Source organism: Zingiber officinale, chromosome 7B, assembly GCF_018446385.1.
Source record: "Zingiber officinale cultivar Zhangliang chromosome 7B, Zo_v1.1, whole genome shotgun sequence".
NCBI lineage: Eukaryota > Viridiplantae > Streptophyta > Magnoliopsida > Zingiberales > Zingiberaceae > Zingiber > Zingiber officinale.
Window position 1 is genome coordinate 23,917,984 of NC_055999.1, and position 25,955 is coordinate 23,943,938.

General features: G+C 38.5%; 1 protein-coding gene across 1 annotated transcript; it reads left to right on the top strand.

The window, feature by feature from the left end:
- Positions 1-1,948: 1,948 nt before the first annotated feature.
- On the top strand, positions 1,949-23,490 carry LOC122004251 (pentatricopeptide repeat-containing protein At3g49710-like). The gene is made up of 9 exons (XM_042559170.1): positions 1,949-2,043; positions 2,228-2,515; positions 3,239-3,332; positions 15,986-16,066; positions 16,147-16,220; positions 16,650-16,760; positions 19,046-19,125; positions 19,574-19,723; positions 23,141-23,490. Exons 1-9 carry the CDS (start codon positions 1,949-1,951, stop codon positions 23,488-23,490), a joined length of 1,323 nt encoding a protein of 440 aa, XP_042415104.1.
- Positions 23,491-25,955: the final 2,465 nt, after the last annotated feature.

Below are 25,955 nucleotides of genomic sequence, written 5' to 3' on the forward strand. Positions count from 1 at the left end.
GTTTCTCGAAAAACTGTTGTCTATTAGGTGTGGTTAAATCTAAAATTTCTTGTAGTGTGTCTATTGTGTCGGTTAAATGATTGTCTTTGAATAGTTGAACCATATAATTAGGTGGTATTTCTTTTAACGACATCGACCTGTGTAGTTTATTTATGCTTTCTTCTAACTTCTTGTAAGTAAATTTTAATATACCGACCAATATGGAAAGAGATTTGAACAATGACTGATACCATATTGTGATGATGAGTTTTTACTCCTGGTTGCTTGCCATACACCACATCTTTTTTCCTCAGTGCTGGACAACAAATGCTGCTAGCTACATTAGTTTTCCTCTCTTACACAATGTGGGATAACATATGCCAAACACTTCTTACAGAACTAGTCATGGACAAGAACTGCTATATAGATTAGAGATAATGGAAAGATAATATTAGACGCTTCTACTATATTTCATATTCCACAATGTTTGCTGCTTTTATATTTGTTGTTTAAATTAATTACTTCCGAAGCTTGTTATCGATATATCCATATAAAAATGAAATTCCCCAGACTTATTATTAACTCATATTGGGATGGCACATTTTTATATCAAATCCAAATTGCATAATCTAATAATCTATGATACGCTAGCCAAGCTATGAACTTAACAAATAGTAATGCTTGTTTGCTTAACCAAACCAATGTTCTCCATGTTATGTTGCCTACAAGGTATTGGCTATCTTGAAGATTTACTGTTCTTGTTGATTTCTTATGCCATGATTGATTATTTCTTCCAATTCCTCTATAACTATCAAGGTATTGATTTTTGAGTTCCAAGAATAGTTTAACAATTTTGTTACTGATTATATGTCTATTAAATGCTACTACATTTTGATATTTTCCTTCCTAAGTACTTGGAAAATGATACTATACTAATTTTGGATGAGAAGAGAAGAAACATCCTCATTTTCTGTAGTTACAATTCATGCAGTTACTACAATTCTCTCTTCTATATTTTATATTTTTCTTTGATAAGTTTTGTTTAATTTTTCTCTCCTTCTGACTTTTTTTGCATTAAATCAATGGTTTGAGTTTTAAGTATTAATTAATTGACTTTTCTCTTGCAGGTACGTAACTCAAGGGCAATTCATGAGGATTGAGATTTTTTATGCAAGGAGTGAGCTTTGTTTAGTTTCTAGATTGCCTTGCTAATGTAAAGAAGCCATTTGGTGAACTGGAAAACATGTGATTTATGGTTTGGTACTACTAAGTTTCATGAGTGTACAACTCTTTTTGTATATTTTAGCTAACATATTTTGGATTTCCATTACACAGCTATTATTTTCTCTTTTTGATGTGTGTAGTTAATTTTTGAAATTTGAAGATAACATTTTCATGGATTGATTGTAGTAAATATTTAGTTTGGTATTGGTGGTTTATATATATTAAATAAAGATTGGTTGTTTGTTATTATCGTGTTACAACATGAACAATTAAAGACAACGGTTAGAAACATTGTACAACATTACATAACCACAACAGATTTTTTTTTTTGTGAAAAGTGATAAAAGACAACGGTTTTATCCATTGTAAAACATATTAAAATTATATACGACAATGATTTATAACTATTGTCAAAATTAAAAACAATAATGGTTAACATTATCTACCACAACAATTTACATTTGTTGTAAACAGAGTCTACCACAACGGTTTATATCTGTTGCCAAAATTATCTACCACAATGATTTTAAAATGTTGTCGTATATGGTAAAAAAATTTTGAGCATATAAACAACAACGGATTAAAATCATTGTCGAATGTCTACAAAGATAACGGATTCAAAACTGTTGTCGTAGGGTAATGCATTTTACAATGCTGTCAGTTACAACAGTTTTTTGACCCTACGACAATGGATAATATTCGTTGTCATTTGCCATTTTTGTTGTAGTGTCATTTGCAAAAATAGATGAAGATATTGAAGATAATGAATGTTCTATCACTCAAGGTTATTCTCTCTTCCAGTTCTTTTCCCCGCTATGGTTCCTTCTTCTCTTCTCTATGGTACGGGCTAAGGCTCTATTTCACTAGCTTGCTCAAGTTCTATTCTTGGATATTTCTGTTGCTGCTAGCTGTTCAATCAGACACCAAAGCAGCCTTCCAACTTGCTACAACACTCTCCTCCCTTCCTTTACAGCCGCCAACGATAAAGCCTACGCTTGCAATGTTATCCGCTTTTTTCTCACAGGCTCTACCTCGGCTCCGACGCCGATGGATTCACCCTCTCCTCTCTCATGTCATCTATCGTCAATGTCATTGAGCAGTTCCACTCCCTCACCATGGCCTTAGGTCTTGAGTACTCCTATGTCTTTGTTAACAACACCCTCAACAGCAGCTACAGTAAAGGTGACTTTTTGGTCGAAGTTGAGCCAGTTTTTGATGAGATGTTTTGTAAAAGGGATGTTGTTTCTTGGAATTGCATGATTGCAGCGTTTGGACAACACCGACAGGGACTAAAAGCCTTAACTTATTTCAGGTATTAGTGAGGAAATGCTTCGAGATTGACATGTTCATGTTGGAAATGGGGATAATGGGAAACGTGGCCCATGTTCCCCACTACACATAATGGAAAAGTCCATTATGCCCCTAGTGTATTTCCCTATATAAAGGGGGTCCGTCCAAGGCTCAGGGGGTGTGAAATTGCGAGTATGCGATGAGAGTAAGAGGAGAACATCCAAGGCGGCGGGATTTGGATTGTGGAATTGCGGAGGGCTTTCCGATCTTGTGATCGCTCTTCCGACAACGAGTTTTCGCCACTGCCGACTGCGGATCTGCGGGAGATCGCTGTAAGTTTTTATCGCATTTATTTTTAATTCGTCTTTCATGCATTTAGTATAATCTACATTGGTATCAGAGCCAAGTTAATTCTAAATGCATGTACGATCTTCTATTTAAAATTGCTACTGTGAACGGAGTTCGTCTCCGTCTAGTTTTGCCGTAGTCAAGTAAGATTGCGTCCATGTCGCGATTTGCTTGAAATTGCTGACACGATAGGCCTCAAAGAACACCTAAAGAATTTGTCTCCGATATTGGTCGGTAACCGTGTTCATGGCAGCCTCCTGCAGAAGGTTGGCGTCTTTAGTGGACACTGGTGACAACGATCTATGACCGGCGACAACATTTATGTTGGCCGGCGGCATGCTTGAGAAGGCCTCTTGCAATTTCTGCACAGTGTTCGTCGTTGTGAGGTTGGCTGCAGAGGGGAGGCGATCTGCCGTGACCAGCGTTCGTCGCTGTGTGAGCGGCGTGTGTGGCTTGAGCGGTGTGCGACGTGGGCAGTGGCGGAGAAATCGGTAGTGCGTGCGAGAAAAAGTCAAATATAAAAAAAAAACGTGAACAGTTGGTTAACTCACGTTCCACGTGCAAATATAATGCAAAACAATATGTGTATATATAAAATAAAAAAAACAAAATAACGTTTTTTTTGCTTGAATGGAGAAGTTTTGCCCTTTTAGAGGAATTAATGTTTATAATAAAAAAATTTCATGCACAGTTTTTTTTCGGTAACATTAATTATATTTGCATGTGGTAATTAATTGAATATTAAGTTCAATTAATTCATTATTTATGATAAATGGTGTAGAATAATTTTAGTCTAATTAGACCAAATTTAGATTGAATCATTAGTTGGTTTAATCAAATAAATTTGATCTAAACTCGAATCAATTTGGGTTGATTAATTGGACTTGGATCAAATATGATCAAATGACCAGATTTGTTCTAACGGGTCAGATTTGATTAAAATAATTAGATTTGTTCTAATTGGTCGGACTTAAACCAATGGGCATTGGTTTGATCAAACGGACCTGAGTTTGATCAATAAGTCTGAAATTGGTTAAAATGGACTTAGAGAAAAGTAACAGAACATAGGTACAAAAATCCCTGTCCAATTAGATTAGTTCTACTTAAGGACAATGGACCAAGCTTAGGATCTGGATCCCTAATCAACCGATCCAATGGGTTTGACCAATTAGATTAGTTCTAATTGTTGACTTAAACTCCTGAAAATCGAGAAGATTTGTTTTTCTTGATTTATTATGTTGGTACTATGCCTGTATAAATTGAAATAAGCCGGTTTTGTACTGGTTAGTCGGTTTTGTACTGACTTATTTATTTTTAATTTTTCAGATGGCACGGACGATTACCACATTGACTCGTCGCGAAGTGCAACGAAATCAGCTCAGGGAGGAGATTCAGGAGATAGAGTATAACTCTGCTTATGGAGTCGACGGACACATTGGACGGCTTGATGATTTGTTTTGGAAACTTGAGCGAGAAGAGTTTCCAGTCCTGGACAGTTATAGGATTTGGGCTTTGATGCAATCATTGCCAGAAAATCCTAGGATGATAGCAGACTATATTTGGGGGCGTCATCAAGGATGCTTCACATATTCTGTATTATGTGAGGAGCTGCTTCATCATATGACTGAAGAGGATCCGGAAGAGTTCGAAGAGGACCCGGAAATGATTGAGGAGGAACCAGAAGAGGATCCAATTGTGGATCCAAAAGAGAACCTTGAAGCTGTCCTGCCTATGATTACCCCAAATGAGTCCAGGGATTATTTTGGCCACTGCGCTAGTGTCTGTCCTAGTGGGAGTGGTAGTTGTCTATCTAGTTTGTTAGAGTTCTGTTATTTTTATTGTCGTTTTGTATGAACAATAGTTAGTCTATTTCATTCATGTCAGTTGGTTATATGTTAACAATTTGCAGCATAATTTTATATTAATGATATGTTCATTTATTTATGTTGTTTGCTTGACATGATGCATGATTAGTTCATGATATATTAAATGATTAGTTCATTTAATTAAAAAAAACATGATATATTAAATGATTAGTTCATTTAATTAATAAATTCATGATATTATAAATGATTAGTTCATTTGTTGGGATGTATGTAATACAATTGATTAATATTAATTTGATTGGTCATACGGATGATGAGTGAAAACATAGTTGTCACTTGATTTTGTAAACCAACTCAAAGTAATATTAAGTCAATCATAAATTGCATACATATGATATATACTGAATACTAAATAATTTATTTATTTATGATAGATTATGGCAACCAAAAACATAATAGCTGAACTCAACAAAGGTGAAAAACTTAATTGGGATAACTACAAGATCTGGCACCTCAAGATACAATATGTACTTGAGGAACAAGAAGTTCTAGAGGCTGTAAATCAGGTTATGGAAGTACCTGTAGATGGTCCCACTGCACAACACAGACGAGATCTTGATGCCTATAAGGCATGGAAGAAAAAGGACTCTACTGCAAAGGGTATATTGATTAGTTCAATGGTAGACGACCTAGCTTTTGAATATGAGTCATATCTTACGGCTCATGAAGTCTGGGTTGCCCTTAAAGAAAAATACAGTGGAGTAAGTCTGAGCAAGCTTCGACAGCTGACAATTAAATTTGACAGCTACAAAAAGCGTCCGTATGTGTCAATGGTTCAACACCTCAGGGAGATGTCGAACATGATTCGGGAGCTTAAAACTGCTGGTCATGAGTTGACTGATGAACAATAGGTTCAAGCAGTTATTCGTTCACTTCCAGATTCTTGGGAGACCATGAAGCAGACCTTAACTCACAGTGAGAGTATCAAGACTTTCACTGACGTCTCACGCCATGTAGAATTGGAGGCGGAGAGAGTTGAATCCGCAAGGATTTCTGGACAAGCCTATGTGGCTGTAAGTTCTGCTGGATCATATAGATCCAAGAAAAAGAAATGGTTCAAGAAAGGGAAGGGAAAGAAGAAGGAAGCTACTGTTGTGGGACAAGGCCCAATCAAGAAGATAGTCAAGAAGACTGGAAAGAAACCTAAAAACAAGTTGACTTGTTTTAACTGTGGCAAAAAGGGCCACTTTGCTCGGGAGTGCACTGAGCCAAAAAAGGCAAATCCAAGTGTGTCTTCTTTTCAAGAGTATTTTGTTGCTAGTTCAGTGTTGTTAGCTGATTCTTATCCTTTGTGGATTATAGATTCAGGAGCAACCAACCATGTAGCTCGGGAACGAGTTACATTTGTTGAGTACCGTCGGGTACCAGCTGGCAACAAGTGGATCTATGTGAGAAATAATGCAAGAGTTGAAGTCAAAGGAGTCGGCACTTGCAAACTCAACCTACGTGGTGGTAGAGTTTTATTTCTACATGATGTCCTGTATGCTCCTGAAATTCGACGGAATCTTGTTTCCGTTATGTGTCTTCTTGATTTAGGGTATTGTATTAATTTTTACAATCGGTCTGTTGAGCTTAAGATTGACTCAGTGTCAATCGGATATGGTTTTTTTTAACAAATGATTTTATGGTTCTTGATGTAGAACCAGATGTCAATTATGCTATTGATGGTTGTTTTTCAAACATTGCTTTAACTAGTGATGCAGATATAACTGATGAGGTTTGGCATGCTAGATTAGGACACATAGGACAAGAACGAATGAATCGGTTAGCTAGAGAGGGTCTATTAGGCACTCGAGCTAAAATTTAATTGTCTATATGTGAGCATTGTCTTGCTGGAAAAGCAACTAGGAAACCATTTGGTAAGGCTATTAGATCTGAATCAACATTGCAGTTAATTCATTCGGACATTTGTGGTCCAATGAATGTGAAGGCTAGACATGGAGCTTCCTATTTCATTACATTTATTGATGATTTCTCTAGGTTCGGTCATGTGTATTTGATTTCTCATAAATCCGAAGCATTAGATTGCTTTATTCGTTATATGAACGAAGTTGAGAATCAAACGGAACGTAAAGTTAAGACTTTACGCACTGACTGTGGTGGGGAGTATTTGTCTGATATGTTCAAGACAATATGTAATGATAGAGGGATTATTAGACAGCTGCTGCCAACCTCACAGCGACGAACACTGTGCAGAAATTGCAAGAGGCCTTCTCAAGCATGCCGTCGGCCAACATAAATGTTGTCGCCGGTCATAGATCGTTGTCACCAGTGTCCACTAAAGACGCAAACCTTCTGTAGGAGGCTGCCATGAACACAGTTACCGACCAATATCGGAGACAAATTCTTTAGGTGTTCTTTGAGGCCTATCGTGTTTTGCATTATATTTGCACGTGGAACGTGAGTTAACCAACTGTTCACGTTTTTTTTTTATATTTGACTTTTTCTCGCACGCACTACCGATTTCTCCGCCACTGCCCACGTCGCACACCGCTCAAGCCACACACGCCGCTCACACAGCGACGAACGCTGGTCACGGTAGATCGCCTCCCCTCTGCAGCCAACCTCACAGCGACGAACACTGTGCAGAAATTGCAAGAGGCCTTCTCAAGCATGCCGCCGGCCAACATAAATGTTGACAATCCCTAGACAGCTGACAATCCCTGGAACTCCACAGTAAAATGGGGTAGCTGAAAGAAGAAATAGGACTCTTCTTGAAATGGTTAGGTCTATGATGGCGCAAGCTAATTTGCCAATCTCCTATTGGGGAGATGCATTATTAACTGCAGCCTATATACTTAACAAAGTGCCTTCAAAGTCAGTTCCATCTACCCCATATGAACGTTGGACAGGCAGAAAACCAGATTTGAGTAATCTGAGACCTTGGGGGTCAGCTGCTTATGTTCATGATAGTTGTCACAAGTATGGAAAACTAGGGCCTAGAGGTAAGAAATGTATCTTTATAAGATATCATGCGACCTCCAAAGGTTATGTTTTCATAGGTGAGCAACTAGATGGAACCATCTCCGAAATAGACTCGAGAGATGCGACTTTTCTCAAAACAGAGTTCCCAATCAGAGGTGATGTTGATAAAAATGTTCCTCTATTTGAGGAGGATGAGATATTATCAACAAGAGAGGTGTCAAAAGGGATACCTGAGTCTAGTCAACCGAGTGGGAGTGATATGCCGAGTCATGAGTTGACTTCTCAACAGCCCAACTTACGGAGAAGTGTTCGTAAGATCAAACCTAAGAAGAGGTTTGATATTGAGAATGAGGCATTGGTTACACTTCCAATTGACGACGATGAGCCTCAATACATTGAGGAAGCATTGGGATGTAGAGTTAGAGAAAAATGGAAAGCTGCAATGGTTGAAGAGATGGAGTCCATGATTCAAAATCATGTTTGGGACTTAGTTGATCTTCCTCCGGGCCGAAGGGCTATTGGGAATAAATGGATTCTCAAAATAAAGAGGAAAGCAGATGGATCGATTAACAGATACAAAGCTCGTTTAGTTGCAAAAGGATATACCCAAATGGAGGATATACCCAAATGGAGGGCACTTTCTGCAATTGTGTATCATTTGTGATACGTGTTGCAGTTTCCTTGTGGTATCTCATCTTGTACAATTGATACTAGATTAGACATGTCTTTTATTATTTTCTTAAGAACAAATTTTCTTATGGGCACATGGTTTATTACATAGTCCTTTTCTAAAAATCGGTCATTGATGCTAACAATGTCCTTCTAATTTTTAAGACTATAAACCTACTTTCATTTCTCTAGGATAACACACAAACAAGTGAATTCCTGTCCAACTTATCATTGTCTCTCTTCAGCATATGTGCTGGACTACCCGAATCCGAATATGCTTTGAAATATGCTTACGCCTATTCAGCAATTCTATATGAGTAGAGAGTTCTGACTTTGGAAGGTACTATATTCACTTCCGTTTCCAGAGTATATCCTAAAAATGATTTTGGTAATATTCTAAATAACTCATCAATCTACTTATTTCCATAAGAGTCCTATACCTTCCTTTTTCTACACCATTCTGTTGGGGTGTACCAGGTGCAGTTAGTTGGAATTGAATCCCTACTTCTGATAAGTGACTCCTAAATTCTCCCAAGGGGTACTTGCCACTATGTTCTAACCATAGTGACTTTTACTTTAACATTTCTCCGCATCAGCCTTGTACTATTTGAACTAATCAAAGTACTTAGTCTTGCAGTACATTAAGTAAATTTATTTGTATCTTGAATAGTTGTCTATAAAATAGATGAAATATTCAATACTACCTCTTATCTGGATAGTCATAGGATCACACAAATCAGAATGAACCAATTTCAATATATCTTTGACTCCATACCCCTTAAACTTAAAAGCTTCTTGGTTATTTTTTCTTCCAAGTAAGACTCACAGGTTGGAAAGATTTCCACTACCAATGAACCCAAAAGTTCATCAGCTACCAATGAATCCTACTCAAGTTAATATAACCTAGCCTTAGATGCCAAAGATATTAATGGTTCATTTCCGAAGGTTGCTTTCTCTTAAAATTAGAAGATGTGTTACTAATTTCCATTTGTTGCATCGTGGGAGTTATTAGATTTATAAATTGCCAACCAACGTACCAGAACAGATAACTTCCCTCTTTTTCTTAATAACAACTTTGTTATTAAAGAGGCAGAATATCAAGTTCTTTGAATAGTTTAGAAACTGAAAACTAGTTCTTTCTAAACTTGGTGCGTAAAGACAATTACTCAAAAATCCATGTTTTATTCTTATCAAAAGATAAACATCTCCCACTGCAACAGCTACCATTTTTACAGTAGTGCCCATGTGGACGGTGTTTTAATTTTCATTTAGTTGCTGGATTTCCTGGAACCCTGCAATGAATTGCGGACATGATTGATGGCATCTGTATCTACACTCCAGGTTCTGGTAGATAACACCACCAAACATGTTTCAACTAATGAATTAAATACACCTATATTGTTCTTAGTTCTAAGAAGACAGTCTACCTTAATGTCCAAGTCCTATTTCCAATCATTACAATTGGGACTACTAAGTCTTTTCTATAGTATAACAACTAGGGGATTGACAAACATTTTAAATCCTAAGAATCACAAAAATATTTGGTCAAGATCAATTCTTTAAAATCCCATGAATTTTGTATGCCACGATAGTGTGGACGTATACAAAATCAAAGAGGAGATTTTATCCATTAATTTTATTATCTCGTCAACTTTACTTTATGACGAATAAAATTAATAGTTGATCTGTCTTTGATCAAATATTTGGTCAAAACTTTTTGAATTTAAAATAAAATATTGATTCCTCAAACAATATTATTTAAATTCACCAACACCTCAAACACAGTGAATTTTGCATGCCACGTTAGTGTGGACGTATACAAATTCAACATTTGTAAAAGGAGGGTTTTACCCATTAACTATCTTGTCAACGTATCTTTATGACAAATAAAATTATCTCAAACACCGTTAATTTTATTTGCCACGTTAGTGTGGACGTATACAAAATCAATCATTTGTAAGAAGGGTTTTAACCCTTTAATTTTATTATCTTGTCAACCTAGTTTTATGACAAATTAATAGTTGGTTTCATTTGGTCACACAAATAATAGCAGTGACTCCGATGGGGAGGATACTATTAGATGTGTCTAAGTGTATACCATTACTTGACACTAAGTCCATTAATAAGATTATGCCCCTTCCGTTGGGGAAGATCACACGCTCTTAATTAACTTCCTATAGTCATCCAAAAATGGAAGTCTATTCTAGTGATCCACAAACAAGCTCATCCGTTATGGAGAAGGCACTCAGAGCCAACGCGCAAGCTTGTTTGCATCACTTACAAACCAATAATGAAGACCATGGGATTTATTTAAAAATCCCTCTCCCACTTAGTTATTTATAAACGAGGAATTTTAACTATGTTAGCCTACTAGTCATGTATACTAACATGCACACACAGCACAATATAAAAGCAATAAATAGAAAATCTAATTTTCAACTATTATGACTTTTATCTCTAGTTGTCCTCCGTGTGTTGTCATCCCAAGCTGCTGCCATATTTGGCCACCGCCACCGGGTCTAGCTGTCGCATCCATCTTGCTCCTAGTTCCGCTGCGCCTCTGGTCCTTAGAAGGTTCCACGCTTTGCAAGATTCGATCCGCGACATAAATAGAATTTTACATTTTGATCCTATATTCCATAAAAGGAATGTACATGTATCTAGATCAAAAATAAAATCCTAATAAAACTAAATACAGCTCCTACTGTATTTTAATACAATCATGCACACACAGATAAATGCCCTTGACATGTCCAAGGGTCCAATCACACACATAATAACTAAAAGTCATAATAGTTGGATCCTGCATCCACAAAGTTAGCACATCCTACTATTAACCTGCCTAAATTATGTATGACATGCGCATAATTAAACTAATACCAAATACACAGAGGCAAAACCCTAGCTCTGATACCAATTGTTGGTTGCTACTCGGAAAACCTAGAGGTTCCACTGTATAAAAATTTTGTACAAAGGTCTGAACCTTTTCCTAGCTACCATGTGTTCTTTTAAATTAAATTTTGGATCGCCTGCGGAACTTAACACGTTTGATCCAAAACTTAATCTATTTGTTCTTTTAGGTTTTGACTTGGATCTCCTGCGGAACTTAACACGTTCGACCCAAGTCACCTTAAGTTATTAATTCCATTAAATATTAATTTCCATAATTGGTTCCCAGTACTGACGTGGCGAGGCACATGGCCTTCTTGGATATGGGAGCAACCACCATCGACTAGACAAAACCTTTTATAGAAAGCTAATATTTAATTTCCTAAAATAACTTTAGGTTAACCGAAAAGAACAATCAAATCACAAGGGAAAGAAAAACAAAAGAACACTATATCGAAAACAAATTCGAAACTCTAGAATCGTATGCCTCTTGTATTTAGTATTATTTCCAAAAATAACTAGTATGATGCGGAAACAAAAATTACTAGTTATACCTTTTAGAAAGACCTCTTGATCTTCTACCGTATTCCTCTTCTAACCTCGGACGTTGTGTGGGCAACGATCTTCCGAGATGAGAACCACCAAGCACCTTCTTCTTCCTTACAAGTTTCGGCCATCAAAACTTCTCCTAGGATGAAGAGGTTCGGCCACCACCACCATGCTCCAAGGGATGCTAGAAAAGAGGCTTCTTTTCTCTCCTTCTTCTCCTTCTTAGATCCGGCCACCAAAGATATCTCCACCATGAGAAGGTTTCGGCCACACAAAGGAGAGGAGAGGAAAGAAAGGGACGACCACACCCAAGGAGAAAAGAGAGGGAAAATAGAATAGAGTCGTTCACCTTGAAGCCTCCTCTACCCCCTCTTTTATAATCCTTGGTCTTGGAAAATAAGGAAAATTTAATAAAAACTTCCTTAATTCTTTTGCAATTGAAAAGGAAAATTTATTTAATTAAAATAATTTTCTCTTTTCAAATTATAATGGCCGGCCACTCTTCTCCCCAAAACAAGGAGAGTTTTAATTAAAACAAAAATTAAAACTTCCTAATTTGTTTCTAGAAATTTATAAAAATTTCTCCAATAATTTTAATCCCTTCATGATTGGTTAATAAAAAGAAATTTTATAAATTAAAATCTTTCTTTTAAACATGTGGATAATTTCCAAAAAGGAAAGTTATCTCTAAAAATTAAAATCTCCTTTCAATCTACAAATAAGGAAAGATATTAAATCTTTTCTTAATCTTTTGTAGAAACTAATAAAAGAGAATTTTTAATTTTCAAACTTTCTTTTAAATCATGAATATAATTAAAAGGAAAGTTTTTACCAAAATTAAAATCAACCTTTTAATCTACAAATAAGGAAAGAGATTTTAACTCTTCTCTTAATCTTTTGTAGAATCTTATAAAAGGAAGGATTTAAATTTTTAAACTCTCTTTTAAATTATATTATCCACATAAGAAAAATTTTAAAATTATAATTCCTTTTTATTTTAATAGGGACGGCCACATGAATTCACCCATGAACATACCCATGGCCGGCCCTAGCTTGGTCTCCAAGCTAGCTTGGCCGACCCCTATAGGATGGGTAAGAAGGTGGGTATAGGTGGGTATAGTACTCTATAATTAAGAGGCTACGATAGGGACCGAGAGGAGAAATTGGTTTTGGTCTCCCGATAAAATTAAGCATCCCGTGCTCGCCCCGAACACACAACTTAATTTTATCAATAATAATTCATTCCACTAGAGAACTATTATTGAACTACCTCACCAATCCCAAATTATATTTTGGGCTCCTTCTTATCATGAGTGTGTTAGTCTCCCTGTGTTTAAGATAACAAATGTCCACTAATTAAGTAAGTTACTGACAACTCACTTAATTAATATCTAGCTCCAAGAGTAGTACCACTCAACTTCATCGTCATGTCGGACTAAGTCCACCTGCAGGGTTTAACATGACAATCCTTATGAGCTCCTCTTGGGGACATTCTCAACCTAGATCACTAGGACACAGTTTCCTTCTATAATCAACAACACACACTATAAGTGATATCATTTCCCAACTTATCAGGCTTATTGATTCATCGAACTAAATCTCACCCATTGATAAATTAAAGACATAAATATCAAATATATGTGCTTGTTATTATATTAGGATTAAGAGCACACACTTCCATAATAACTGAAGTCTTTGTTTCTTTATAAAGTCAGTATAAAAGAAACGACCTCTAATGGTCCTACTCAATACACTCTAAGTGTACTAGTATAATTATATAGTTAAGATAAACTAATACCTAATTACACTACGACCTTCCAATTGTTTGTTCCTTTCCATTATGGTCGTGAGCTACTGTTTATAATTTATAAGGTACTGATAACATGATCCTCTGTGTGTGACACCACACACCATGTTATCTACAATATAAATTAATTGAACAACTACATTTATCATAAATGTAAACATTTGACCAATGTGATTCTTATTTCTAGATAAATGTTTATACCAAAAGCTAGGCTTTTAGTATACACTCTAACAGTGTAGACGTCCCGATATCAGCTATGTTGTGGGCTTGGTCAGTCGCTTCCAGTCAAACCCAGGACCGAGACACTGGAAGGCAATAAAAAAGGATATTCAGATATCTGAAGGCGACAACAGATTATTGTCTCTGTTTTCAAGGATCAGATATGAGTCTGAAAGGTTATTCAGATGCAGATTGGGCTGGAGACCTGGATGATAGAAAATCCACATCAGGCTATGCATTCTTGCTGAATGGTGGCGCCATCTCCTGGAACAGCAAGAAACAAGCTTGTGTAGCTTTGTCGACTATGGAAGCTGAATATGTGGCATGTTCAACAGCTGTGCAAGAAGCAGTCTGGTTGAGAAGGTTTCTGAAGCAACTGAAAATTACTGAGGATAGTGGGAGTCCAGTAACTGTCTACTGTGACAGTCAAGCTGCAATAGCTTTTTCCAAGGATCCCAAATATCATAGCAAAGGCAAGCATATAGAAATTAAATATAATTATGTAAGGGATATTGTGGCTAAAAGAAAAATCATTCTTGAGTATGTCCCTACACGTGTTATGCTTGCAGATCCTTTTACTAAGCCAATGACTAAAGAGTCATTTAAAGAACATGTAAAGTCTTTGGGACTTCGTAGAATGTAATAATATTGAAATAACAATCAAACTTTGTGTTATGATTGTGTAATTTGCCATAATTTATTCAGTGTATATGTTGTATTGTTACATTCATGTAAGATCTCGGTGAGCATGTTGGCAGGTGGAGATTGGTCCACTCACATGGACAATCATCTCTGTTTGTTAAGTACAAATAGGGGTAAGACCATTACTTATGAAACAGCTTACGTAGCTGAAATTAGAGACAGATCTATAAGTTGAGGTCGCCTTGATAATTGTGTCAAGATGAGATCATTTATGTGTAAATAATGATCAAGTAAATGAACCCACCATTTACTGAACTGTCGAAAGCCGATTAGAATTCATATGTTGAATTCAGGATTAGACGTTAGGTATGTCTAGATCAAAATTTGTACGATGTTAAATTTGAAGACAACATGCACTCTTTTTAGTAAAGAGAATAACATCGTAGCATGTGATTCATACCACATGTGCTATTGCGACAATAAAGGTAGTAGGAGAATGAATCCCCGTTTCTCTACTATGTGAGACCTTTGAGATTATATGTTAATCTCAATTTTTGCCCTTAGTGACTATTTAGATATTCACTTGAAGTTTTAATCAGTGTCTACTACTTTAGCATGTATCCTATGGCTATGGATGATTCGGTCTATGGAGCATAACTAGGAAAGCGACTGATTAAAATGAATTGATTCTAGCTAAAAAGGAAGATTAAATATATTTACATCTTTTGTTGTTATTCACTGGTCGACCCATTTCGTTATGTATAGAAATGAATGTGAATATTGGATATGGAACATGCTCATGACATAATGGTCATTATAAGGGATTAGAGATGTTCATATCGATGTAAATGAAAATTATTTAATCTGGGTAAATAGCAAGACATGGATATCTTCAAGATAATGGCTGTGTGTCATTTGAAGATTGGATGGATCCTGGATAAAGGCTATGTGCCACCAGGAAAGTGGCTAAGTGCCATAAAGAGTGTGTCTCTAATTTATTTGAGTAGCTAAGTAAAGTGTAACAACTTTATTAGCATTGATTGCTTAAAGAGCGGCTAAGTTAAGGTGTAACAATCTTCTTAGCAACTATCGCTCAGTGTGCTTGCTGTCGCACGAACCATTTTCTCTAAGTATGGATTGGATGTTCTCATATGGTCTATGTGACCAAACTCTCTAATAGTCTATGTGACTTACCTGAATGAACTAGTCTTAGTGACTTACCTTGGACGAGTGGGAGATGTTGGAAATGAGGATAGTGGGGAACGTGGCCCATGTTCCCCACTACACATAATGGAAAAGTCCATTATGCCCCTAGTGTATTTCCCTATATAAAGGGGGTCCGTCCAAGGCTCAGGGGGTGTGAAATTGCGAGTATGCGACGAGAGTAAGAGGAGAACATCCAAGGCGACGGGATTTGGTTTGTGGAATTGCGGAGGGCTTTCCGATCTTGTGATCGCTCTTCCGACAGCGAGTTTTCGCCACTGCCGACTGCGGATCTGCGGGAGATTGCTGTAAGTTTTTATCGCATTTATTTTTAATTCGTCTTTCATGCATTTAGTATAATCTACAGTTCAAGCTCGCCAACATGCTCGCAACATTCATGGGCAGGAAGGATTCAGTCGGTGGTGCACAGTTCCATGTGCATATAACCAAGAATGATTTTGCAAGAAAATCTCATATGACAGCGACTTGATTGACTTGTACTCGAAGGTTGGCTAGATAGTTGATGCGATGAAGGTCTTCAAGGAGGTTGATGATCCTGATTTAGTCATGTGGAACACGGTGATCTCAGGGTACTTGCTCAATAATGAGTTCTCATAGGAAGGCCTTGAATGTTTCTACGATACGCAGCAGGCTAGGATTAAACTGGATAATTGCATCTTTGTGTGTGCCATCAGTGCATGCTAAAATTTGTCATCCCCATCGCAAGGGAAGCAAATGCATGGACTAACCATTAAGACTGAGTCATCAAGCAATCAAATCTTTGTTGACAATGCACTAATTTCCATATACGCAAAGTGTGGAAATCTTAAGGATATGAGTATGCTTTTCAAGATGATGCACCAATACAACATGGTCTCATTCAATACTATAATCACAACTTATGGTCAGCATGGACTTGGTTTGGAAGCATTGGAGTTGTTCAAAGTGATGCATGATATAGAAAATGAGCCCACAATCAACATGTTCATCTTCGTGTTGTCTGTATGTGCTCGTACTAGGAAGGTTGATGAAGGATGGGAGTATTTTGATTCTATGAGGCAAAAGTATGATATTGAACCCGAAGAAGAACATTATTCATACATGGTTTATCTCTTGGCTTACATCGTGAAGTTTGAGGAGAGAGTTGAGACCATCTTACCCTTTATCAAGCACAAATTTGGAAGACCAAAATCAAATAAAGTCACTCTAACACGCATCTATCCTCAACAAATGAATATTGTTAATTTAGTGCTAGAGGATCTTCCTCTTGAGCCGCCATATGATACTATTTTAAACTTGAAGACGAGTTTTTTTCAACTTAGGGCATCTGATGCTGGAGCATCCGGCACCATGATCAATTTATGTTCTCCGATAAGGCTATAATGCAAGAGGGAATCCAAAGTATTTAGATTTGTATATCTTTTAGATTTATTTAATTAGTTATCCATTAATTAAGTTTAATTTATCTTTTTCTTAATTATATTTAATTTTGTCCTAAATCTTAGGAAACTAAGTCTTGTTAGTTAATTTATTTTAAATTTTAGAGAATAAGTCTAGTTGGTTATTTTTTTCGTTTAGATTATTTTTAGAGTTTTGAGAGCTATATAAACCTATGCTTAGATGATGTTTAGGATAAGTTATTTTGATATTAAATCATTTGATTTTACTTAAGCCATGTTACGATTACATCTCTTTTTCTTTGCGCTCTTGATTTCATAATAGGTTTAAGCTAATTTAGGCTATTCCTTTTTTTGTGTTGCTTTCCTCTTATTTTCTTGTTAATGTTTCTGCAACTTCACGCCCCAGAATAATATACATATTCTACTCGGTGTCAGTTGGTATCAAAGCTCATTAAGATCCAATGGAGAATCATCTTGGACGTGGTCATGGTCGTGGAAGGCATGTTAAGGCTGAGGAAGCATCACACCGTGGTCGTAGCACCCAAGATGAGATTCAATATCTATAGACACAAGCCACAAAGTTATCTCGGTGTCTAGCGACACAATATTGTAAGTTCCTTTATTTCCCTTTTGAAAAATCTCTAATTTTCAATTGAGAAGAGATGTCCAAGCGCAAGTTTAGTTTCGAGAAATACGGGATCAACTACCCCACCACCTACAACTTCAAGAGAACGCCGACTGTACAACACCTCTATGTATTGGTGGAGGTTGCACTAATAATCTGGTTTTGATGTATGACAAATAGGCTAAAGTTAAATGTGGTGTTTGTCTAACCTTTTTACCAAGTGTGCAGGAGTTGACTGGTCTGAATGATCTGACACCAGGCTGAAATCTAGCTAGGTTCATGGGACCCAATAGCTAGTGTGAAGTCTAGATAGGTTCGCAGGGCTCGATATCTGGCGGGAAGTCCAGTTAGATCCGCGGGACCTGACAATAGGCCGAAGTCCAGTTGGGTCTGCAAACCTGACAACTGGCAGGAAGACCTGGTAAGTCAAAGGCAAGTCAAGCAACTGCAGTTGGTAAGTGGAGGTAAGCAATTGGAGGAGAGATCCAGTGAGGGTGTGTTCCCTATTAATGGAATTGTAGGCATGATTCCAGTTTAGGTCTATTTGAAAAATCAAGTTGAGACCTTGACTAGATCTTGGTCTCGAGGAGACAGGATCCAACTACTACTACTATTTTATTATATTGTGCTAACTTTATTTTACAGGGTAAATATATTTTCTATTGTCCGGACTAACCATTTTGCAAGGAAGAAGCTGCTGAAGAAAAGGCGAGTTTGGACGCCCAGAGCTGGTCTGGGCCCCCAGACCAGGCTCGCCTGGGCGAGTGTTGCTGGCACTCGGACGGTCCGGGTGCCGGGAGTTGGTCCAGGCGCCTGGACCCGAAAACTCATCCACAAGCTGATGTGGAGCACGTCTACTGGCCGAGCCACTTGGTCCAGGCACCCGGAATGAGCCTATTTAAAGACCTTCGATCAAGAGCTTAGAAACACCAACTACTATAAGTTTCTCTCTTGCATGCTACTCCGAAAAAGCTCCGACGACACCGAAAGGCTTCTCTGAAGGTTGAAGACGAGAGATCTCTATTTCCTTTCTGTTTGTCAATAATAATTTTAGTTCTTGTACCCAAAACTTGTAACACCTTATTCGAACTGATAGTGATTGCCCAACGAAAGTGATCGACGATCACAAGCCTTGGAGTAGGAGTCGTCGAATGCTCCGAACCAAGTAAAACTTGGCTTGTGTTAGCACTGTCTTTTGTTTCCCTTTTTGTTGCGTACTTGTTTTTAATTCACAATTTTTCGAAGAATGCTATTCACCCTCCTCTCTATCGTCTTTCCAATCCTACACTATGTCCCCCCTTCCTTCCACGATGGTGGAAACAACCATGAGGATGTGGACTTTAACAACATCGAGTACGACAATTTTACTCTTCCGATTGTCTGATCACAGGAGCCCTGGAGATGACGACAAGATCAAAATATTTGGTGATCCAATTTATGATGACGAAGAGGATGAGAACGAAGGACACGGTACTGCTATCTTGGAGGAAGAAGAAGAATCTTCCCTTATCTCTAATGCTTTCCACTTGGTGGAGAACGCATCCATTGAAGTCCCCATTTCCACTCCAAGTTGCATATAGGAGGATTGATTGATCCCAATTGAGCCGATTGACTCTACGATGAAGATCACGATTGTGTTGGTTTTTGAACTCAATAAAGTGAAGCAAACAACAAGGCCTAATGATGCTAAAAGCAATATTGAGAGGAAATTGAATTCTTCTAAGATACAAAGAGCTCAACAATCTACTATGACCTTAGATATACAATTATAAAGCATTTCAGAGGAGGAGAAAACATTAATATCATTTGCAAAAATGGATGAATATATTGAATATAATGAATGATCTATCACTCAAGGCTATTATCTCTTCTTGTTCTTTCCCCGCTATGATTTCTTCTTCTCTTCTTGATGGTACAGGTTACAAGCTCTACTTCACCAACTTGCTTAAGTTCTATTTTGGGATATTTCTACTACTGCTAGTTGTTCAATCAGACACCGAAGCAACCTTCCAACTTGCTACAACACTCCTCCCCGCCTTTGCAACTGCCAACGGTGGCACCTACGCTTGTGATGTTATCCACTTTTTTCTCGCATGCGCTACCTTGGGTCCAAGACTAATGGATTCACCCTCTCCTCTCTCATGTCATCTGTCATCAATGTCATCGAGTAGTTCCACTCCCTCACTATCGCCTTAGGTCTTGACTCCTATATCTCTGTTAACAACACCCTCATCAGCAGCTATAGTAAAGGTGACTTTTTGGTCGAAGTCGAGCCGATTTTTAATGAGATGTTTTCTAAAAGGGATGTTGTTTCTGTAGGGGATTAGTGGCCAGCTAGACGGGGGGTTGGATAGATGGCGCCTCCAAATACTTGCTTCCTATGTATTTGTTAACACAGTGGAATACAAACAATACAAATACAAATACGAAAGCTAAAGACTAAGACTAAGATTAAGAAAGGAAATGCAAACTGATAACATGTTGTTTAACGTGGTTCGGAGATTAGGGCTCCTACTCCACGGTTATTCATAAGGTAGATGATCTCTCAATCCGTCGGTGGATTAGCTCCCGACAAACTCTGGCTATCTCAAACCTCCTTGTGGGTGGAGAAACCTCACCACAATACTCACAAGCACTTGAGAACTAGTAGACTACTAATTAAACTTTAACCAAGTCTAATTTCATCAACCTTAACCAAGCTACCAAAGCTTGGTTATATAGGTCGCGAGTTGGGAAACCCTGCCTACCAGTCGACTGTCAAAACCATCAGTCGACTACCCTCTATGGAGATTCAACCGTTACATTCCAACGGTTTGATACCAGTCAACTGATAAAAGTACCAGTTGACTGCTCCACACTAGTCGAGTGAACAGAAGCATTCTATTCGCTCCCAGTTGACTAGTGAAAACATCAGTCGACTGCTATAGTACTGCTATAGTATTTGCTACAATACTGCTATAGTAAAACTCTAAACCTAGGATTTTACCCTGAGTATAATCTCTCATGCATGTTGGTGCAACCTTAGGTCAAAGTTGACCTGGTTGACCAGACTCGAGTTGACCTGACTCGAGTTGACCTGACTCGAGTTGTATTTTGATGTTTGACGAAAACATGATGGGAGATTGTTGGTGCAACCTTAGGTCAAGGTTGACCTGGTTGACCAGACTCGAGTTGACCTGACTCGAGTTGTATTTTGATGTTTGACGAGAATAATCTTGGGAGAGTGTGGGTGCAACCCGTGGTCAAGGTTGACCTGGTTGACCCAAGGTGAGTTGACCTGACTCGGAAAAGTCCAAGCAGGGAGTTAGGCATGGTGAAAAGTCCAAGCAGGGAATTTGGCACGGAGAAGTCCAAGTATGGAAGCTTGGCACATGGGAAGTCGGAGAGGGCTCGGTAGCTCGTTCTCCGGACTGTGGTCAGAGAGGGCTCGGGAGCTCATTCTCTGGACCAGATGGAAGTCGGAGAGGGTTCGGTAGCTCGTTCTCCGAATTGTGATCAGAGAGGGCTCGGTAGCTCGTTCTCTGGACCGGATGTGGAAAGTCCTGGTGAGTGAAGCCAGGCAGACGGATAAACCCTAGTGAGTGAAGCTAGGTGAAAGTCCTGGTGAGTGAAGCCATGCAGTGGGAAAGTCCTGGTGAGTGAAGCCAGGCAATGGGAAAGTCCTGGTGAGTGAAGCCAGGCAATTGGAAAGTCCTGGTGAGTGAAGCCGGGCAAATTGGAAATCCTGGTGAGTGAAGCCAGGCAGTGGGAAAGTCCTGGTGAGTGAAGCCAGGCAGTTGGAAAGTCCTGGTGAGTAAAGCCGGGCAGATTGGAAATCCTGGTGAGTGAAGCCAGGTGAAAACCCTAGTGAGTGAAGCTAGGTGAAAGTCCTGGTGAGTAAAGCCGGGCAAGGAAAAATCCAGATGGATCAAGGGTGATCGGACATCCGGTGTTGAGAAGGTCAAGTAGGTCAAGGGAGTGATCGGATACTTGACACGAAGAGAAAAGTCCAAGTGGGTCAAAGGGATTGACTGGACACTTGGTGGGGAGTCTTAGCAAGTCAAGGGAGTGACCGGATGCTAAGCATGATGTACCAACAGGTCAAGGTTGACCGGATGTTGGTTTGTAAGGCTTGGGACTTGGTTTGGGCGAAAATCAAGCTCTGGATCGATCAGTGGATCGATCCAGTGATACACTGGGTATCTGGATCGGTCTGGTGACCGATCAGTAACCACACAGTGAGCTTCTGTGTGTTATCTGATCGGACTGGAGACCGATCAGTGATCGATCAGTAGTATACAGTGAAGTTCCTGATCGGTCTTCAGACCGATCAGGAGACGATCAGAAGGAGACGATCAGAAGGAGGGAAAGGCCCTGATCGGTCATGGGACCGATCAGGGAAGGACCTGATCGGTCACCATGACCGATCAGGGAAGGGCCTGATTGGTCCTGTGACCGATCAGGACCCTTGTGGACCGATCAGGATGAAGCCTGATCGGTCCACATCCTAGCCGTTGCGTAGCAACGGCTAGTTTCTGTCGTGTCTTCTTCGCAGGTTATAAAAGGGGTTGAGGAGCTACTGTTCTTAACTCTTCTTCTTCCTCCTTGAGCTACTGTTCTTCTGAAAGTTGTGCTTCAGCTTTGCTGAGCTCCGAAGCTTCGGGGGAGCTTCCTTGACTGAGTTGCTTGTTGGCATTCGTCTGTGAAGTTGGTGCTTCATCTGGGACTTCAGTCGACGAGAAGGCAAGCGAGTATTTGTACATTCATTATATATTTTGTTCTTGCTTTTCTTTGTATCTCCTGTATTGCTTTTGCAAAACATTGTGGCGAGGTTTCTCCACCCAGAAGGAGTGTTACATTAGCCGATTTTCCGGGGACTCATCCACCGACGGATTGATAGGCTTCGTCCACCTTACGGACACGCCGAGGAGTAGGAGTTTCATCTCCAAACCTCGTTACATCGTCGAGTTCGAGTTTGAGGTTTGATCTTTCCTTTTTACGTTTCTATTTAGTTATTTCCGCTGCGCTAACCCTAATCGTAGGAAGAAACGAAGAATTTGGGGGCGGCTATTCACACCCCCCTCTCTAGCCGCGATCATCGATCCCAACAATGCACTCATACCCTCAGGACTCACTTGACCCTTCCTTACAGCCTTACTTCTAGCCTTCAAGCCTACTTCATTTGGCTCTCGTCCCTCGGATGCATCCAAGCCCGAAACTCATCCCCAATGTCATCCTTCGCATATGCCTCGAAGTCGCTTCCCTCGACCCTTGTCCTTGCTGTCTTGTCCACGGTCCCTTGGATGCTCCATCCTTCACCGGACCCGAAGCTATCAAGCTGAGTCATATGTGTATCCTGCAAACTTGCACACTCATATACACATATCAAATACAAGGGTGAACCTAACTTTAACCCTTTGCCCAAACACTAAAATACATTGTCACGCAGACCATTGAGATTGCTCCAACAATTTCTTGGAATTGCATGATTATTGCGTTTGGGTAGCACCGACATGGACTAAAAGCCTTAACTTGTTTCAGGTATTGGTGAAGAAATGCTTCAAGATCGACATGTTGAAGGTCGCCAACATGTTCACAACATGCATGGTCATGAAGGATTCAGTCGACGGTGCACAGTTCCATGTACATATGACCAAGAATGATTTTGCAAGAAAATCTCATTTTGACAGTGACTTGATTGACTTGTACTTGAAGGTTAGCTGGACAGTCGATGCGATGAAGGTCTTCAAGGAGGTTGATGATCATGATTTGGTCGTGTGGAACACAATGATCTCAGGGTACTTGCTCAATGATGAATTCTCAGAGCAAGGCCTTAAATGTTGCTGTGATACGTAGCGAGTTGGGGTTAAATCGGACAATTGTATCTTTGTGTGCGCCATCATTGCATGCTCGAATTTGTCATCCCCATCGCAAGGGAAGCAAATGCATAGACTAACTATTAAGACTGAGTCGCCAAGCAATCAAATCTATGTTGATAATGCACTAGTTTTCATTTACGCAAAGTGTGGAAATCTCAAGGATACGAGTATGCTTTTTGAGATAATGCAACAAGGTCTCATTCAATACTATGATCACAACTTATTCTTAGCATGGACTTGGTTTGGAAGCATTGGAGTTGTTCGATGCTTGATATAGAAAATGAGCCCACAAGCATCATGTTCATCTTTGTGTTGTCTGCATGTGCTCGCACTGGGAAGGGTGATGAAGAATGGGAATATTTTGATTCTATGAGGCAAAAGTATGATATTAAACCCGAAGATGAACATTATTCGTGCATGATTTATCTTTTGGCTTGCACTGTGAAGTTTGAGAGAGTTGAGACCCTCTTACCCCTTATCAAACATAGATTTGGAAGATAAAAAATCAAATAAAGCTACTCTAACACGCATCTATCCATAACAAATGAATATTGCTGATTTAGTGCTAGAAGATCTTCCTCTTGGGCAGCCACCTGATGTTGGTCTTGATGTGACCAGCAAGAGAGGAATGAATTGCCTACAAAAAAAATTAAACAACCTCTTTCTCGATCTTTCAACTTAATTAGATAGCATAATTAATTAAACAAAATAATAATGCATAAAATTATCAACTTCTAAGAAAATAGTAAGAAGGTTAGATTTACTTGGTTACAACCTAAGTGGTTGTTAATTCAAGGCGTTGAAGAAGCTCCACTAGAAATTTCCTTTGTTGAAGACAAATTAGCCACTTGTAGACGTTGACAACTTAGAAAAAGACTAGGCAATGATTATAGAAGTTGTAGTTGAGTTGTTGTCTTTTTCCTCATTCAATGGGTCTTTTTATAGCCTCTGGAAAACTCTATCCAAAGTTGGAAGACGCCTTCAATAGGGTTCAAGACGCCTTCAATCAGAGAAGTTTTATCGCCGAAGATAAAATTTTATCTTTAACTAACGATCATTGGAAGGCCCCTTCGATACTGTTCATGGAAGGTGTCTTCCTTGAGGCAGATTAGCTCCTTAGCTGATCTTTTTCATGTGGGTGATGCTCTGTTCAACCAGAGTTTAGCTCACCCAAACCCAACTCCTATCTTCTCCTCAAGCAGACTTCCTTCCTGGCTTCTCATCCCTTGAATGTCACGTACGTTGTTCTTGTCCACCGGTATACTCTTTCGCAGCATCTCATCCCTCGGATGCTCTGAGCCCGTCGACTTCCTTACCCTGTCATCCTTCTCGCTAGTTGCGTCTTCTGCTTGACTTCTTGTGCTCCTAAGTTCCTGCACACTTAGACACAAGACATTAAAGACAAACAAGACATAACTTAACTTGGTTGATCACATCAAACTATCATAGGGTACTTACACCTGATACTATTTTAAACTCGAGGACGAGTTTTTTTTTAACATGGGGAGTCTGATGCAGGAGCATCCAACACCATGATCAATTTATATTCTCCGATAAGGCTATAATACAACAAAGAAACCAAAGTATTCGAATTTGCATATTTTGGATTTTTAATTAGTTATTTGATAATTAAGTTTAGTTTTTTTTCTTAATTATATTTAATTTTATCCTAAATCTTAGGGAACTAAGTCTTGTTAGTTAATTTATCCTAAATCTTAGGTAATAAGTCTAGTTAGTTTTTTTTTGTTTAAATTTTTTTGAGGGTTTTGAGAGCTATATAAACTTATGCTTAGATAATGTTTTTGATAAGTTATTTTGATATTGAATTAATTGATTTTACTTAAGCCACGTTACAACTACATCTCTTTTTCTTTGCACTCTTGATTTCATAATAGGTTTAAGCCTAATTTAGGCTATTCATTTTTTTTCGTTACTTCTCTCTTATTTTCTTATTAATCCCTCTACAACTTCACGCCCAAGAATAATATACATATTTTGCTCGGCGTCACTAGTTCTCCTAATGATATTCATGCCTTTAAACATCAATTTAACCAAATATATTGAGAGCAGTAATTTTTTTAACACTAATATGTTTGAAAATTTCAATTTGTGGTCCATCAGCTGATTTTGGGCAAAACTGGCTGATAGACCAAACGTCCTTAGATTGAAATAAAACTAGTTCTTATATGTTCGGCTAGTTCTCTTAATTATAATCATCCCATCAAATATCAATTTGACCTGATATATTGAGATCAATGATTTTTTGAACACAAATGTATTCCAAAAAAATCTAATTCGTGTTCAAAGAATTATTGCTCTCAATATATTAGGTCAAATTAATATTTGAGATGATGAATTTATAAGAACTAGCCAAACACATGGAAGTTAGTTTCATGTCAATCTGAGGATGTTTGGTCCATTAGCTGATTTTGGATAAAACTT

Excerpts from the sequence above, each read along its gene's own strand:
- LOC122004251 (XM_042559170.1), top strand. The coding sequence starts at position 1,949 with ATGAAGATATTGAAGATAATGAATGTTCTATCACTCAAGGTTATTCTC. Across the intron at positions 16,221-16,649 it reads TGGAACACGGTGATCTCAGG|GAAGGTTGATGAAGGATGGG; the intron begins GTACTTGCTCAA and ends TGCTCGTACTAG. Across the intron at positions 16,761-19,045 it reads CTCTTGGCTTACATCGTGAA|GAGCCCTGGAGATGACGACA; the intron begins GTTTGAGGAGAG and ends GTCTGATCACAG.